The following is a 19,247-nucleotide window of genomic DNA, read 5'->3' on the forward strand; positions in this document are numbered from 1 at the left end:
ACAGATGGTGTAATAATGTCCAGCCAGCTTCGTGGTCAAGAAGCGAGCCTTTGTTTGATGGCATGCAAATGTCCCTGTCTGCTCACATACTCCTGGAGCCATGTGTGTCTCTCTCCTCCAATCTTCCCAGGAGATAACTGGCTAGTTTGCAACACAGAATATGTCCTTGGATGAAGTCATCTTGCTATGCTCAGCAGTAATGTTCCTTTGACAAAGCTGATTACTGATGCATACAGGCCACAAGCTGTAATCCATATTGTTATAATAATGGCTGTATAGGCCAAGACCAGCAAAGGTGAGATCTCAGGTAAATACTCCTTCAGTTCCTGCTGCCAAGCCTCACTTTGGTGTTCTTGCAGCCATGCCTTGCTCTGGTGTTTCTGCTGCCAAACCTCACTCCTACTGGTGACATCATCAGTAAATGACTTTATTAAGCATCCGGGAACTTTCAGGCTTTGCCTTTGCAACAGAGGTCTTCAGATCATCATTCATCATTTATTCATTTTATATACCGTTTCTTATTGCAACTGCACAACAGAACGGTTTACATTTAAAAAATACAACTCATACATACAAACAAATAAGAACTCCAATCATTGATAGAAAATCAGTGGCGTACCAAGGGGGGGGGGCGGTCCGCCCCAGGTGCACGCCGCTGGGCGGGTGCCGCGCGCCTGCCGGCTCTTCGTTTTCATGCTCCCTTTGCCCCGGAACAGGTTACTTCCTGTTCCGGGGCAGAGGGAGCATGAAAACGAAGAGCCAGCAGGCACGTGGCACCCCCCCCCCCAGCGGCGTGCACCTGGGGGGGTTCTTTCGCCAGGGGATCGGGGGTTCTTTCGCCGGGGGGGTGGGCATCGTGCCGGGGGGGCGGGGCGCATTGGCGATCCGCCCCGGGTGTCAGCCCCCCTAGGAATGCCACTGTAGAAAATCACAGCAAACCATAAATGACAAAGAAGGACATAACTAGTTTTCGTCAGTGTGTGTTTGTTGTAGTTCTAGCCCTGCTAGTTCTTGTTCTGCCAGACTTCAGCTTCTATTCCAACCCTGCTTGTTCCAGTCCTGCAAGTCTTCAGCTTCAGTTCAAACTCAGCTTTTTCCTGCCCTGTCTGTCTTCAGCTTCAGTTCCTCCACTGTTTGCTCCAACCCTGTCTGCTTTCAAAGTCCCTTCCTGTCCTGCTAGTTCCAGCCCTGCCTACCTACAGCTTCAGCTCCAGTCCTGTTCCACACCTGCTTATTCCAGCCTTGCCTGCCTACAGCTTCAGCTGCAGTCCTGCTTATTCCAGCCCTGCCTACCTACAGCTTCAGCTCCAGTCCTGTTCCACTCCTGCTTATTCCAGCCTTGTCTGCCTACAGCTTCAGCTCCAGTCCTGCTTATTCCAGCCCTGCCTACCTACAGCTTCAGCTCCAGTCCTGTTGTTCCACTCCTGCTTGTTCCAGCCCTGCCTGCCTACAGCCTCATTTCCTGTTTGGGTGCTTTTCCTGCTGCTGCCGGTCACCAGCAGTGGCCCAAGGGCTTACTACTCCTGACCCTCTGACATCTTGAGCCCTACCCACCAAAGTTCCCTCAGCAGGAGGAAGGCAGTTTCTTTCCTTTCAGTTAGAACACCAAAATGAAAAAAACACCTTTGCTACTGTAGGTCTATTCTGTTCAGGAAGGGCCTTTAAAGCCCATTCTTTTTCAGGGTCAGGGCAGTTCTGTTTCAGAAGTGGAGGAGGAATGGAAGGAAGTTGGGATGGGCTCAGAGGCCTATGAATTGGGTTATTATCACCTACCTTTTGGTTAATTGAAATACCTATATCAGGGGCTATAAGCTGAGAAAAAAATGTTAACAGTAGGGATGTGCATTTGGTTGAAATTACATGGGACATGCCAATGCAATTGTAAATATAGGAAAAAGAAGCCTTTACTGTGCCCCCCCCCCCCTTTCCCAGAGAGGGGGGCATCTTGCAGAGGACAGGGAGGTACAGAGGGGTCAGGGCAGGCCAAAAACAGCATTGACACCTTTTAGTTAAAATGTTTAAAGTGTTTAAAATGCTCCAGCACTGTTATAAAACTAAGAACTCAGGTGCCCATAGATGCCAGAGGTGTGTTTAAATTTTATGAGTTTGTAACTGTGGGGGGATGCGCAGTGAAGTCTGTTACAAGGCTCCTGATTGGCTGTGTGAGCCCCCAGGGGGAGCTGGGAGCCTAAGGGGCATGTGAGGCAAGCCTGAGGGGCAGTGTGGAAGGTGGCCAATAGGAGCCAGGATCCGCTAAAGGGCATGAATTTGGACCAATGAGGTGGCAGAAGGCAGCCTGACCCATAGATTGGCGTAAATTTTAAACCAATCCAGGGGACAGGAGGGGTGGAACAGCAGAAAAAGATTAGCAAGCCCCGAGGCAACCTGGGAACAGGGTTGCCAGATGGGCGGTTTTCCCGCCCAATTGGGCAGTTTTTTGGGCTCGTTTTCTTTTTTCTTTGCGGGTTTTGGGCAGTTTTTCGGCTGGCGGGGGGGTGGTGCTAATGGCGACAGAGGCGGGGTTTGTGACGTTTTGGGCGGGGTTTGGTGACATATTGGGCAGGGCGATGATGGTGGGGGCGGGGCTGGTGACGGCAGGGCGGGGGTGATGACAGAAGGGGTGGGGCTGATGACGGCGGGGCGGGGGTGATGACGGAAGGGGCGGGGTTGATGACGGCGGGGGTGGGGGTGATGACGGAAGGAGCGGGGGTGATGACGGAAGGGGCGGGGGTGATGACATCGGGGGTGGGGTGTGTGCAGTTTTTGGGCGGATTTTGAGCGGTTTTGTGTGGGAATTTTTTTTTTTTATATGGCAACCCTGCCTGGGAAGGAGAAAGGCAAGCCTGGGCAAAGCGAGAAGGTTGAAAGCTTGCTCTGAGAGGAGAAGATCAGATCCAGGCAGGAGTGTGCTGCAAGCAGGGGCAGAGAAGGGCAAGCTCAGGCAAGAAGAGGCAGCTGCAGGCTGGAGGAGAAGAAGATCAAACCCAAGCAGGAGTGAGCTGCAGGCTGGAAGAGAACTGATGAGCCCCAGATGAAGAGAGAGAACTGGTGAGTCCTGTAAGGGGCTGGGCACCAAAGCAGACAGGAACAGAGGAGGAGGAGGAGAAGGGGGTCTAGAGCGAGCCAGGGGCAAAAGAGGAGCCAAGCTGCAGAGGAACAGGTGAGCTGGGGCCAAGAAGAGGAGCTGTAGCAGTATCAACAGAGGCCATTCTTCAGGCAGAGAGAGAAGCAGAGAAGGAGGAAGGACCACACTGGGGAGCTGAGACATGTTGGGAGCAGTGCAGAGCTGAATAGAGAGCAGCGTGGCAAGGGCCCTGAAACCCAGAGAAGTCCAGCGCATCCCTCCGTGTGTGTGCTTGCCTGTCCAGAGAGGAGAAAGCCAGCTGTGTGAGTGTCTGTCCTGTAAAGAAGAGGCCTATCCGGAAAGAGAAGAAGCCCACAAAGAGAAAGACAGAGAGACCCCCCCCCCCCCCCCCGCACTGAGTGCCCAGACTCCAAAGGAACTTTTTTAGAGTGTCTGCCAGCGCGAGTGTCTGCCTCAGGAGGATCCAGCACAGAAGCCTGCTGGTTCGAGTGCCCACACCTAAGCGAGCCTGCCCTGGGGAAGGAGCTGCCCAGCCTAAGCCTCGAGCCATGTGAGTGCCTGCAGTTAAGGGCCTGCCTTTAGGAGGTTTAGTTTAGCAGTCCATCAGTTTGAGTAGAGGGTGTATAACAAAATAAAAGAAAAGGGATCATGTGTTGGGAGGGCTAGATAGGAATTTCCCTTGCTTTTTATTTGAATTTAGTTAGCCTACAAGGTCCCTTGCCAAAGGAAATACTGATTGAGGTTAGGGTAGCACACCCACCGAGCACAGGGAGTCAGAGTTTTCATTTTTTTAGTTCTTTGAGTCAGAGAAGTAGGTATCGTGGAGTTCCTGAGCCAGTGAGCTGACCTTGCCAACCGAGGAGACGTGGATGTGGAGAAGACCAAGGTACCCAATGCAAGAGAGCAGCTATGCTAGCGAAGATTTGATACACTGGTAACATTATTATGTGCACACAAATTGAAAAAAAATATATATATATCAGATCTGAGTACAAAAATTGGGGTTGTGTACATGTTTGGGATATTTTATGTTGTTGCAGAAGTGGGGTCGGGGTCTTGGTAACTGTAATTGTAGTTTTGAACATCTTATTGCCTTTGTAATTTATCGCAAAGTATTTAACACCTTGTACTAGTTTTATTTAATACTATCAAAATTTAACAATTGGTACCAACTTTAAAGAACATAACCAAGTGTTTCTATTTACTTTACCATTTAATAAAATATTTAATATTTTTCTTGTCAAATCCCTTGGTTGCGTGGGAACCCTATTTGAAACTGTGACATTCCTATATATTTCTTTACTTATTGTAATTACCTGCTCCACTACTTGGGGGTTTACACGATTTATACCAGCTCTATGACGTGTAAACTATTGTGTTTAAAATATAGGCACATTTCTGACCGTTAGCATTCTGTGAAGAAAAGTAGACACCTAGGGGGTAGTATTCAGCCTGCAGCAGTCAGCATTTATTTAAATGCTGACAGCTGTGGGCAGAATTAGCCCCAGATAGTCAGTGCTGGGCCATGTCTGGGCACTGGCACCAAATATCTGGGCCTAATTTACACAGCAGTGGCCACCAGAGCATACGCAGGTTCTGGCTGATATGTTATGCAGGCCCCAGCTGAATATTGGCCAGGACCCAAGTTTCAAAAAATTGTCAAGTTTTCCTCTGATTCCCCCTCCCACCCACCTCCAGATGAGGTCCATAGCCCTCATTCCCAACAAGAAAAGATCCCCCTGCCCCCAGCCTACCTGAAGACCCTGGTGGTCCAGTGGGATGGGGGCAGGAGTGACCCCACTTGCTCCTGCCCCTTAATGCTGCCTTTACAAAATGGTTGCCTATCCTGAGTTGGGGGTGGGGGGATGGAGATGGGAAGTGGTATGGACCTGCTGGGAGGGTTGGGGGTGAGTTAGAAGGTGGGTTATGAACCTCATCGGGGGGTGGGGTGGGAGGGGGATCAGAGGGAAACTTGTCAATTTTTTCCCAGCCCACATAGCTAACTTGTCCAGTTAGATATGCAAGTGCAGCCACTGGATATTGCCGGCACCCACATAACTGCCAGCTCCTCCTCAACAGCACTCCCTGTACTGCCCCTGTCCTGCTCACTTTAAACCTGGCCGGACTGAGCCGCTATTCAGCAGCTCTTTCCAGTTAAGTGCTGCTGAATATCGGCAGTTGGGCGGCCTCAAATAATTTAAATCGCTTTAAATATTGGGTGGCTACTTTTCTTTGTACAATAGACTCCAAATAGGTGCATTCTTGGTGCCTAAAAATAGGTGCCCCTTTATAGAACTACCCTTTTACCCCCTAATTCTCTAAAGGGCCTTTTTACTAAGCTGGTTAGGTGCCTACACGTGCCCAACACTTGTCAATTTTGAATTACCGCATGGACCTTGCGTTAATTTCAATTTTGACATTCGCCCGCTACACACACCGGAAAATATTTTTATTTTCTGGCATGTGGGCGGTAATCAGGCAGTAATAGTCATTCTATGCATGTAGACCATTACCGCCTGGTTACCACGTGAGACCTTACCACTAGGTCAATGGCTGGCGGTAAGGTCTCAGACCCAAAATGGACGCGTGGCGAATTTTCATTTTGCTGCATGTCCATTTTCGGCAAAAATTTAAAAGAGGCATTTTTTACAGGTGCGCTAAAAATGATTCTGTGCACGCCCAAAACATGCGTCTGCACTACCGCAGGACATTTTTCAGCCCGCCTTTGTAAAAGGGCCCCTAAAGCTGCATGCACAATTTTATGCCTTGTGTGCAAAGTTGTGCATTAAAGCTATAGAATACTGTCAGTTATGTGCACAACTTGGTTGATTAATGAGATGCTAATTGGCAGTAACAACCATGTATTGGCTATAATTAGTGTTACTTTGTACTAATTGGAACTAATTAGCAGTTACCTGTGTATTTATCCTCAGTACTGTACAAATTGTATCCACAAAAACCATAACACATAACTTGCAAGGGGGTGTAGATCTGGGAGAGGCATGGGCCTGTCAGGAGCATGCCTAACATGTATGGGCATATTTATTTATTTAGAATTTGCTCACACCTTTTTTTTAGTAGTAGCTCAAGGTGAGTTTCATTGAGGTACTCTGGGTATTTCTGTGTCCCAGGAGGGCTCACAATCTAAGTTTGTACCTGAGGCAATAGAGGGTTAAGTGACTTGCCCAAGATCACAAGGGGCAGCACTGGGATTTGAACCGGCCATCCCTGGATTGCAAGATTGGTGCTCTAACCACTCCTCCACTCCTACTCACTGCTGGCATTCGAGAACATATGTTCTTGAATGCCAGCAGTTACACACCTAACTGATTTCAGTTAGGCACGAGCATTTACACCAGTCATTGAGCCAGCATACGTTCCCACACCTCAAGTTAGGCGCAAAAGTGCAGACTTATGTGGCAATTATGCATGTAATTGGCATTACAGAATTCATGCTTAGCATGTATCGTCCCAGCACCTAACTTTAGGCAGTTTTTTGGAAAATTAGTGTACCTCAAAATGATGTACTTTTGTAGGAAAGCCATACCATACATGTTAAAATGGTGATGATTTACTACTAGTACTACTACTCAGTGGCATACCAAGTGGGGGGGGGGGGGGGCGGTGGGGGCGGTCTGCCCCGGGTGCACGCCGCTGGGGGGGGTGCCATGGCGCGCGCCTGTTCCGAGTTTGCTAAACTTCGTCGCTCGTTCGCTGCAGCTCCCTCTGCCCCGGAACAGGTTACTTCCTGTTCCGAGGCAGAGGGAGCTGCAGCGAAGCAAAGTTTAGTGAACTCAAAGCAGGTATGCATCCAGAAGGGGGTGGAGGTGTAATTTAGCGAGGGGGCGTGCTGCACCCAGGGGGAGGGCATCGGCGCTCCGCCCCGGGTGCCATCCAGGCCAGGAACCCCACTGCTACTACTTATCATTTATTTCTTGAACCTAAGCAATTGTTGGAAATTTTGGAGGTTTGGGAGGGTGGTCCGACTGCGATAGTAGTTGCCTTTGGTTAGCATGTAATCTAGCTGTCACTGTATAGGATTCATCTGCCTTGTTGTTAGGGTTTTATTTCCTTTTCTATATTTATATTTCCTGCTTGACTCCAGCAATATTGTGGACTAGTGGATGATGTTTATTTCCTCTTTTAAGTGTGTTTGTGTGTGTGTGTGTGGGGGGGGGGGGGGGGGGGGGGGGTTGTATCTTTGTCTTTTTCCAATATCTTTTTCAAGTGTATGCTTGAATGCTATGTTGAAATTCTAAAATGAAAATAAAAAATAAATGGGCCAGGAAAGATGTTAATGGGAGCATGGTTGTAGAGGTGGTAATAGTCATATGTTAGGGCAGCCAGACTCCACTCTGGTTCTCTTCACTGCATGCTGTCTTCTGTCTCCAACTAGGTCCAGTCACACCACTCTTTGCAAATTCTTATATAAGACAAATGGTTCTAAATATACAGTTATATCAGTTTTCTGGAACTCTCTGCTGTCCTTTGAGGTCTTTACCTGGAGTATACAAGTTCTCCCATTTCTCCTCTCTACACTGGCAAGCAATCCTCATGTAACAGACTTAGGTAACTCTTGCTGGCTCAGGTAGCATCAGGGAGGCTACTAACTGTCCACTCAATATTCAGCCTGCAGTGGTAAGCAGTGTTTCAGCCACTCATAGTTGTGAGCTGAACTGACCCCAGCTATTCAGTGCCAAGGCCTGCACAACCCCACCATTGAATATCCAGGTCTCAGCGGTAATACGGTAGTTAATCGGGCACCAGCTGATATTCAGACCAGCACCCGATTAACTTCACCACATAAAATTAGGACAGCCTTTTTGCTGTCCTAATTTTATGTGGGTACAAAGCCAGTTAGCGGACTGAAAATTGCCACTAACCAGCTAAGGAGGCACTCCGCCCCTACCTCGCCCATAACCTAACCGGTTAGGAGATGGCCAGTTAGCAGCGATATTTAGCGATACTAACTGGTGAATATCGTGTTACAGGTTGATCAGTGGGTTTTAACTGGGCAGGAGCCTCTCCTGATAGGAAGCCAGCTGGCATTGTAATCCATACACTCAGCACTCCCCTATCAGCCAATAAAATAGTGAAGGGTTTATTTTAACTTGGATACTTGCAAACGGGACAATGCTTCCAACAGATGGTTGACATTGTTCATATATGCTAGTAAGTATAATCAGGTTTAACCAATTCAGTTACAGTCTCTTAGAGCTGCATCAGGGGCTACAATCAAACAAATATATTCATATTAATAATACATATATCAAAATAAAAAATATTTTTAAAAAGTATTAAAAACCATGACATACACAAGCAATAAAATATTCAACAAATAAAAAATATATGTACAAGTACAAATATAATAACAAATAACAAATATCAATCTATAATAATTTATTTATTTATTGCACTTGTATCCCACATTTTCCCACCTGTTTGCAGGCTCAGTGTGGCTTACAAATACCTGTAATGGCATTACCATTTCAGGGTACAAAATACAAATGGTGTTACAAAGATGTTAAGAGTAACAAGGTTCACATGTCAATATGATCAAACAGTTTTAGAAAGGAGATAGTCATAGTCAAGGAGTCGTGGTGGTATGTTGTGGTTAGTTATTCCACAACTGTGAGCTCATGTAAGAAAAGCTGGGCGCATGTATTAGTTTGTATTTTAATCCCTTGCAACTGGGGAAGTGTAAATGAAAAAAGGTACGGGCAGATCTTTTGGCATTTCTGGGTGGGAGGTCCACTAGGTCGTGTATGTATGACGGGGCATCTCCGTAAATGATTTTATGAACTATCGTGCAAATCTTGAGCGTGATACATTCTTTAAGAGAGAGCCAATGTAACTTCTCTCTTAAGGGTTTTGCACTTTCATATTTTGTTTTTCCAAATATGAGTCTGGCTTTGCACACACATGTAACCAAAAGTAAATGAAAAAAATGCCATGCCTACCAAATAGTATTGAAAACTGGACACATCTCAATGTGATGTGTGCTAAATGTATCACTGCATTGATATGACTAAAAAGAAAAAACTAAATAAGTCTTTCAAACACTCCAGTAGATGGCAATAGAATCCATCAGATGGCATCTGGGCTCAATATCAATTAAAAAATGCCAGAAGATGGCACCAAAGTATCAGAATCTAATGCTAACTTACCAGAAAAGGCCATACAGTCAAACAGCGTCTCAGCTAAACAGCATGCAAACCATACTCACTGAACAACCTCAATTGTTTCTCAAACTGGGTCATATATATATATATATATATATATATATATATATATATATATATATATATAATTTTTAAATTTAATATTAGCAATAAGAAGGGGCCATTATGGACCCCATGGCCATCCCTTTAATTTGATGGTAAAATTTATCATTAAATGCAAAATAGCACTATAGTAGTCAACTCAACTACAAACTCAGAATTCTCTACTAAAAATCTATATTCAATAGTGTATTACGAAAAATGTCAAGGACTTCTTTCTGAGGTATTAGTATATAAACTCTCTACATCTAATGCAACCAAAACCATATCATGGTGTTCAGATTTTAATAATATCTGCTGTATCTCGAACATATGATAGAATCTTACACATGAAAGGAAGCAAAATTTATCTGTAAAAATGGACAGTGGCTCGAGAAGTGATCCTTTAGATGATACAATAGATCTCCAGGAAGTGAGGTAAGAGATTTGTGTATTTCAGTAAAATATATATGATTGGAAAGATAGGTTCCTCATCCAATAAAAATTCAGTTTCTTTCAGATTAATATACTGGGCCTCTTTGTCTATAGAAATAAGGATCTTAATTTCTTCCTTGAGTGAATGTGTAGGGTCGTGCTTAAGTTCTCTGTAAAATAACTCATCTTTAAGTTGTCTATTAATCTCTGCAACGTAGTCAGCCTTGTCCATTACAACTACAGCTCCCCCTCCCCCCCCCCCTCCCCGTCTGCAGGTTTAATGATGATACTATTATCACTACGTAATGCCTTCAAGGCTTCATTCTCTTCCCTTGACATATTATATAAAACGTTTCTACTGCCACATTGTTCGAGCCTTGACACATCTTTAAGTACTACGGTTTCAAAGGTTTGTATCAAATGATGATTGTTGCCTGGGATTGCCATCTACTAGCATTCCTAACAATGGACATATCTTTAGCACTTCTTTTACTTCTTCCAAAACAATCCATGATTTTGAATTTGCTTACAAATTTAAGTAATTCAACCCTCATGTGAAATGCATTATAGGTAAGAATGATAATCCTTTGTCTAATACTTAAATCTCCTTATCTGCTAAAACCCTCTGAGAAATGGTATAAACAGTACTTAATACACCCTTTGACTCTTGCCTCATTCTATATTGTTGAAATCTCCCTCTCTCTCTGCTGTTGTTCAAACCTCTCATTTTTAATAAAATTATTGTCTGCAGTTGATTTTCTTTTCTATAACTGATCTAACTGAAAACCTGTTTCTCTATGTTAGTATGAGGGGATGTAGTGTACAAAGAAGCTGAAGGGTCAAACACATCATCGATCACTTCTCATTCTCTTTTTCTCATGCAAAATATTAGGACTCTGTGCTTTTTGTTTTGCTTTATTACCTATGTTGAAATCAGAGGATTTCCCTTTTTGATTATAAGTGTGCATATGGAGGCCTGCTTGAATATCCATTATAATTAGACCTCTTTTGGTTCTTAATCCTATGCAGAGATATATGTTACCATTCTTATAATCTAGATCATATCTCCTACATTTTTCAAACTTTAATAATCTCAAATCTCTCTCAAACTGCTCACTTTTTTTAAAATCTGCATATAATAATTCAAAACAAGTTTCATGCTCTTAAAGGAACACCAATTCCTTATCTAATTCTTCCTTCACCCTTTGTTCTTTTTCTTTACAGGTCTTAATTATAAGGATCATTAGATCTAATGAACATTTATTGAGGATCCCTTCCCATTATACCATAAAAGCACTATCATCATTAAACGTAGTTGGAACTTTATTCATATGTAAACCTCTAGGGATCCTCTTATATCTGCAATAGTCCAATAATGATGATCCATGCAGTCCGATCTTCTTATGCCTTTTGCCCAACTTTGTGTTTGTCAAAGAGCTTTCTTTGGCAGATCAGAAAATGCTGAAGCTCGGACATTAAAAGTTACTTTAACCCTTTTGCATGGATGTTAGGAGAATGGCTAGGGGCTCTGCCAAACCATGATCCCCTTGCATATAGGTAGATTTGCTGGGCATCTAAACCAAAGACTAAGAGATCTCCCACTGGGCTGGGGATTTATGCTAGCTTTGCTTTTCCCTCCAAGGGATGTATACTTCCACCATGTCCATCAGGAAGGAAGACACATCCCTTCTTCTGAAAACTGTGGGATGAGAGAAAGATCAGAACTCCTCAGGCAGAACCTGAATGGTCTCTACACTTAGTTGTATAGCCCTGTGGAAGCCAACAGGAACAGTTAAGAGAAGAAAAGAACTAAACATGCTTCAGTTATTTGGATAATGTATTTCTGGGTTTCTGTGCACGAGAATAGAATGAGCACACTATTGCTTACATTTTTACCACAAGCACTTCAAATATTTTTTGGCATCATCCATAACATGGCTTTTTAATTTGCCTGTTCACATGATCTTTGTTGCATGGAGGGGCATTTTTGAAAGGATGTTTAAGTCAGAATAGAGACATCCAAGTCAAGTTGTTCCAAATACATGAGATGGATGTCCGTGCACTGGAAACGTCCAGCATGAACATCCATTTTACAAACTGAAACATCCAAATTTTTTGAAATGGGAAAACAAGGAACATGATTGTCTACATAGCAGCATACTTAGAAAATTGCCACACAGATGCCAAGCAAAGTAAAAGGTCAGCCTAGTAGTTAGTGTAGTCAACTGTAAACCAAGGGACCTAGGTTAAAATCCCACATTAACTGTTTTAGGGGCCCTTTTACTAAGCTGCATAAGCGTCTACGCGCGCCAAAATTGGAGTTACCGCATGGCTACTGCGTGGCTCTTGGGGTAATTTCATTTTTGCTGTACGTCCGATATGCGTGGCTGAAAAACAATTTTTATTTTTGGCCACGTGTATCGGATGCACGCCAAGTGGCATTTGGCGCGTGTAGGTCATTACTGCCCGGTTACCATGTGAGACTTTACCACTAGGTCAATGACTGATGATAAGGTCTCAGACCCAAAATGGATGCGTGGCAAATTTCATTTTGCTGCACGTCCATTTTTGTCAAAAAATTTTAAAAAGGCCTTTTTTGCAGGTACACTGAAAAATTATTCTGTGTGCGCCCAAAACCAGCGCATACACTACCACAGGCCATTAGTAAAAGGACCCCTTATTTTGTAATTGTGAGCCCTCTAGGAACAGAAAAATACCTACTATACCTGAATGTACACTACTTCAATAGCCTTCAGACTTGCAGGTGTCATATATTTACGTACAGTAGCTATTTTTCTGTTTCTGGTGGGTTCACAATTTAAAAAAAAAAAAGACTTGAAGTGGACTGCTTCTCAGACCTGCTCTGTTAAGAAAGCCCATAATAACTGAAGCTGTCATACAGACTGATATCCCCTTCCGGTGGTTTCACTTTTAAGGGAAAGGGAGGGGGACAGCAACCACTGGGGGATTAAGAAGGTGTTATGTCTTAATCTCAGATTTCAGGCCCTCCCCATTCCACCCAGATCACACCCAGACCATGCTCCCTTGCTATTTGGATGTACTGCAGTGTTACATGTCCCTATTCTGCCTTTGCAAAGTCAGGATTTGGACATTTGAAGCACAAGGATATCCATTTCGGCCTTTTGAGACATCCATATTCTTTGAAAATGAGCACCCTAGGCTCCTAGAATGAGTTTATAGGGGATATGTGTCCTAGGTTTGATATTATTTCATTTACAACTTTTGATTATGTAGGATTATAGATTTTATTGTCATATTTCTATAGGATTTTATTGATACAGTATTTGACTTAAATATTATTAATAGGATGCTATTAAACACTGTGCCAGAAATTAAATCACTTACCACCAGGAGTACTGCCTACAATACAGTCTCATTCTGCTTTTATCAGTATTACTTATTTCTGTCTTGATTTTTTTTAAGGTTAGAGAAATAAACATGCACAAAGATATTAGTAAAACCCATTATAAGCAGGAGTTTGATGCAAAGAATTTGAGAAAATGTTGGAATGAATGCTTGGAGAACTCTTCATACTACAACAGGAGAGCAGCCATTGAAGATTTCAACAAACACAATTACTGGAAAAAAAGAGGAATTGCCATGATTCCAGCGAAATTTCCCATTGGAATACATCCAAAATATTTTGGCCAGGTAAAAATTCAGAAGAGAGCTTTGTTAGCTCAAAGCCCCCAGATTATAGATCTTAATACTTTTTGGAGCATGACATGGTAGTTCAAGGTGAGTCACATTCAGGTACAGTGGGCATGTGTCTGTGCCTGGAGGGTGTACAATCTAATTTTGTTCCTGAGGCATGAGAGGGTGAAGCGACTTACCCAAGATCATAAGGAGCAGCAGCATGTCTGAATAACAAGACTGGTGCTGTAACCACTAGGCCACTCCACAACTCCAAATGTTTTCTACACATACATAGGCCAAGATCAGCACATTCTTTTAGCTATAATTTTCAAATAGCCCATTTTGCTGGGTAAAGAACTTTTGAAAATTGCCCTTATTACATACATACACACACACACACATATACATACAAAGCAAAGTTTAATATTTGAAAGTATGATGTCTAACTATGCATTTTTATAGGAGTGTTAAACGAGGGGGGGTTGCATTGGGATAGTGTTGGAATGATCATGACTGTTGAGTTTAATTAGCCAAATCTCAGGGAGGAGCTTCAGGCCTGAAAGCAATTTGAAGCTGGTTCTAATTGAGCTGGAAACGCAGAAGAGCAGTAGAAAACTGCCAGGCCAAGAAAGAAACAGGTAAATAATTAAAATGTACTTAATTATAAGGGGTGGCCTGGGGATTTAGGTAGCAAGTGCTATGCATGGCCATCTGGCCATAGGTGCCAACATTTCAAAGTGATTGGGGGAGCCAAATACAAGAAAAAATATCCCTCCTGGATACAAATGAAGGAGTTTGATAAATATTGAGGGTGCTCAGCACCCACTGCACCCACAGAGCTGACGTGCACACGTGGCAGGTCCCTGATTCAGTCCTCATGATGAATCTTCCGCTCTTATAGTTACCTGGGGCTGAAAGATGCTGGCTCAGTGGCATTCACAGCCCCCAGGGGAAAAGAGTCATAATTACTTATGGGTGTCATCTGATGGTCCAAGGTCACAGGGTCCAAAAAGAGCCCTAGTGCATAGCCCACAAACATTCCAGCAATGACCAGACTAGGTTTACTGGAAGTGAGAAGGATATATAAAGAGAAAAAAACTCCACAGATAGGGGCAAATGAAGGGTCATGGTGCCAGAACCCAGCCCCTGGTTCTGGCTGAGCTATAAGTACGAAGAAGCAGCATAAACATCTCTAAATCATTTATATAATGAAAACCGCAAAAAATATAAGGGTTTTATTATTGTTTATGCAGAAGTTTGCCACTGGCGCATCTCTACCATTAAGGTCTTTTTAAAGACCAGTTTTACAATCGCTGTAGCGACCCAATAAGTGTTATACCTCAATACTATTTTGGATACATCTATATCTTATGACCCCTGAGGCAGGCACTCCGTGCCAAAACACGGTGCCATGTCGGGCTCTTATATATGTTTACAAGTACCAGAAGTAAAAGTGGTTTTGTCATCGATGACCATTTTGTGTCTTGGTTCATCTCAAGCCTTCTCCACCTACCAACTGTCGTTTGCTGAGGGTTTTATTAATGACATATGCATTGGTATCTTAATTTATGAAAGACATCCACGTGCCTCTAGTACAATTTCTAATCTAACAGTTTGTACTATTTTGACAGATTCATAATGATCTTATTTAGAAAGGGTTTGCAACAGTAGCGTAGCCAGAGTTTATTTTTTAGATGGGCCTGGAGGTGGACTGGGTGGGCACAGGCCTCACATTTCCTCTCTAGCCGCTACCCCCCCCCCCCCCCGCCCGCCCACAGCCGCATTTCTTCTCCATCCACCTGCCGCCGCCGCATTTCCTCTCCACCCGCGACAGCCCCCTGCACATGGTCAGTTCTGGTCATTTTTACTGACCTGAAGCGCCGTTCTCCCTCCAGCACCGGTGATTCCCATAGCCAGCCTTCTGCCAGCGCGCATTGTCGGAGCCTCTTCTCAGGTGTGTCCCGCCTACTCTGCAACTTCCTGTTTTCCGCAAAGGTGGGATGCAGGAAGTTGCAGAGTAGGTGGGATCGTGCCTGAGAAGAGGCTCCGACGACATGCGCTGGCAGAAGGCTGGCTATGGGAATCGTCAGTGCTGCTGGAGGGAGAACAGCGCTTCAGGGCAGTAAAAGTGAGCAGACCACGCAGATGGGGAGAACGGGCAGAAGAGGCTGGGCGGGCCTGGAGCAAAAGTGGCTGGGTCTGGGCCTGTCCAGGCCCACCCGTGGCTACGCCCCTGGTTTGCAAGAGATGCAAGTCGGAAGAAAACCCTTTGAAAATGTATGTCTCCTTTAACCTTATTACTAATACAGTCAAGCTTGTGTATTATATTTTTAGGCTGCAGCTCTAGTACACATCTACACAGATGGATCAGTGTTGGTGACACATGGTGGAATTGAAATGGGTCAAGGTCTTCACACCAAAATTATGCAGGTACTAAACAACATTTTTGTTGAAGTACATAATTAAATTTATAAAATGATAATTGGCTGCCATAAGAATTTGCCATTAAAAAAAAATCTCAGAGGTCAGAAGGAATCATCTTCCCTCTTGTTCTCCTTATTTGCAGGACAACATTGAAAGGGGCAGGTCTGCAGGACCCTGAAAGTGGGAGGGAGGATGACCAGGAAGGATTTGGCCATGAATCCTTTGATTGGCTAGTTTGGGGGTTTCTTGTGTCTGTTGGGAGGGGGAGGGAAAGGGGAAATTAGCCCACTGGAAGTCATTATCAAGCCCTCATTGTAGCAATGTTACATACAGGATTAAAATAGTTACAATAGTGGCTAATGTCTGCATTATAAATGTAAAAGAACAGGGTAAATATATTCCTTTATATCTCTGTACTCAGCTTATATTTTTCAGAGCTGTAGTGGGCAATTTTTCTGTTTTTATCCCTTTGAAAGACTGCACGCAGTTTGTGCTTCAGAAGTGCATTACTTGATCATCTTGCCCAGGAGTGACTGGATGTATATGTTGGAAGTGCATGTGAAGGCTTGCTTATTCTCAGTGGAGTACCAAGGGTGGGGCGGTGGGGGTGGTCCGCCCCGGTGTCAGCAGGTAGGGGAGTGCTCCGCTCCCGCTGCTCCCACCCAAAGGGCCGCTGGTGCTGCAGTTCCCACCTGTCTAACAGCTCCGTTGACAGACGACAGCCCTCGTCTCCTGCCACCACCCTGCCTTTAAAAAAAAATCTGTGAAGCAGCGTCGCAGGCAGCGCCTCGCATCTGCCCTGCTTGTAAAAGAAGCAAATCTCCTCGCCGTCGTTGGGCCTTCCCTCACTGTGTCTCGCCCTCCTCTGAGGTAACTTCCTATTTCCGCGAGGGCGGGACACAGTGAGGGAAGGCCCGACGACGAAGAGGAGATTTGCTTCTTTTACAAGCAGAGCAGACGTGAGGCGCTGCCTGCGACGCCGCTTCACAGATTTTTTTTAAAGGTGGTGGCAGGAGAAGAGGGCTGTCGTCTGTCGACGGAGCTGGTAGGCAGGTCGGGTCGGGGCTCAGATGGGAAAAGGGGACTAGGGAGGGGAGGGGGTTCTCAGATGGGAGAATGGGACTGGGGTGGGGTGGGGATAGGGTTACCATACGTCCGGATTTACCCAGACATGTCCTCTTTTTGAGGACATGTCCGGGCGTCCGGACAGGTTTTGGCCAGCCTGCCCATTTGTCCGGATTTCTGGGCGAGGGGGAGGGGAAAATGCGAAAGGGGGACGGGGTGAGGAGCGACAAGGGGCGGGGTGAGGTGTGACAAGGGGCGGGGTGAGGGCATGAAATGGGGCAGGGCGGGGCAAGTGTCCTCTTTTTTAAGGACAAAAAATGGTAACCCTAGGTGAGGAGGGGAGGGGGTTCTCAGATGGGAGAAGGGGACTGGGGTGGGGAGGGGGTCTCTGATGGGAGAAGTGGGGTGGGTTGGGGGTTCTCAGATGGGAGAAGGGGACTGGGGTGGGGAGGGGGTTCCCAGATGAGAGAAGGGGACTGGGGTGGGGTGGGGAGGGGTTCTCAGATGGGAGAAGGGGACTGGGGTGGGGAGGGGGTCTTTGATGGAAGTGGGGTGGGGAGGGGGTTCTCAGATGGGAGAAGGAGACTGGGGTGGGGTGGGGAGAGAAGGGGGTTCTCAGATGGGAGGGGACTGGGGTGTGGTGGGGAGGGGGTTCTCAGATGGGAGAAGGGGACTGGGATGGGGAGGGGAGGGGTTCTCAGATGGGAGAAGGGGACTGGTGTGGGGAGGGGAGGGGTCTCAGATGGGAGAAGGGGGCTGGAACTGGGGTCTGAGAAGGGGCCATGAGGGAAAATGGGGGCCATGCCTGGGGCTGGTGGGAAAATGGGGCATGCCTGGGTCAGGTGGGAGAATGGGTCTGGGGCTGAAAAAGGGGGCCCTAATGCAAGGCATGTGGATGAAGGGGACTGGAACTGTGGGCTGAAAATGAGGGTAAGTGGGATAAGGGGGCTAGTACTGGGACTGGGGGCTGAAAAGGTGCAGGGGCTGAAATTGTGGGGCTGGGTGCTGAAAAGGAGACAGGGAGAAGTGGCTGGGGCTGAAGCTCGGGACTGGTGAGAGAAAAGGGCTGGGGTTGAAACTGGGGGCTGAAGCTTGGGACTGGTGGGAGAAAGGGGCTGGGGCTGAAACTGGGGGCTGCAAAGGGGGGGCAGGTGGAAGATGTGGGCTGGGGCTAGAACTAGGGGCAGGTGGGATAAGGGGGCTGGAACTTGGGGCTGAATAAAAGGGGCAGAGAGAGGAGACAGATCCTGGATGGAAGGGGGAGTGAGAGGGAGGGCAGACCCTGGATGGATGGGAGAGGGAGGGCAAATGGTGGATTGAAGGGGCAGAGAGAAAGGGCAGACAGTGGATGGAAGGGATAGAAAGGGCAGACAGTGAATAGAAGGGGGAGAGAGAGAGGGCAGACGGGCAGATGGTGGATGGAAGGAGCAGAGATAGAGGGCAGATGTGGATGGAAGGGGCAGGGAGAGAGGGCAGACATTGGATGGAGGGGACAGCAGAGAGGGCAGACACTGGATGGCAGAGAGAGAGAACGAAGACAGATGCTGGATGGAAGGAAGCCAGTGAAAAGAAGATGAGGAAAGCAGAAAAAAGAGGCATCTACTTGTCTTTATTGAATTGGTCCCAACTAAGTGCATTCTTGGTGTCTAAATCTAGGCATCCCACTTATAGAATTACCCTCCAAATGTTTAATGTTACATGCAGTAGTTAGAACTAATTAATAAATATGGAATAGAATGCATAGTAAATTATTTTCTCTCTTTTGCTTCTATAGGTTGCCAGTCGTGAATTAAAGATACCATTGTCATATATCCATCTTTGTGAAACTAGCACCGTGACAGTTCCTAATTCTGGCGTCACAGGAGGTTCTTCTGGAACAGATTGTAATGGAATGGCAGTGAAGGTTAGGCTTTCTGCTGTTACTATGGTTACATCATTTCTTATTTTAAAAATATCTAAAACCATTATGGGACTAAATAAAAACTTTAGTCAGAGAGATGTTTTCAGTTTTGCTCAACTTTCCCCTAAGGAAACTCAGTTTAGCACATTTGTCCAGCCCGTAAGTCATCTTGATGTCATCTGAAAAACTTTTCACTACTCAAAGTTGTTCCGCTAATTGCTGGTTACTGGAACTGTAGAGTTTTAGGTCATCTACAAACAGTAAATATGATTTAACCTCTGGATTGTAAGCGCAAACACTAATGCCAGCCTTATTGCTGGTGTAAGTGTTGGTGCCTAGGCTCTGGAGAAACACATGTAATTTACAGTATTCTGTAAGTTATCCCCTGGATTCTATAAATGATGCACAAATTTCAAGCTAT

At 45.4% G+C, this 19,247-nt stretch overlaps 1 protein-coding gene across 1 annotated transcript in view; it reads left to right on the forward strand.

The window, feature by feature from the left end:
• LOC115474517 (aldehyde oxidase 1-like) overlaps positions 1 to 19,247 on the forward strand; it is a 221,257-nt gene that overhangs the window by 160,465 nt on the left and 41,545 nt on the right. Inside the window, exons 26-28 of the mRNA XM_030210007.1 lie at positions 13,225 to 13,452; positions 15,772 to 15,867; positions 18,701 to 18,829. Coding sequence (XP_030065867.1) covers positions 13,225 to 13,452; positions 15,772 to 15,867; positions 18,701 to 18,829 — 453 coding nt within the window. The remainder of the gene's footprint in view (positions 1 to 13,224; positions 13,453 to 15,771; positions 15,868 to 18,700; positions 18,830 to 19,247) is intronic.

Source organism: Microcaecilia unicolor, chromosome 7 (genome assembly GCF_901765095.1).
Source record: "Microcaecilia unicolor chromosome 7, aMicUni1.1, whole genome shotgun sequence".
Lineage (NCBI taxonomy): Eukaryota > Metazoa > Chordata > Amphibia > Gymnophiona > Siphonopidae > Microcaecilia > Microcaecilia unicolor.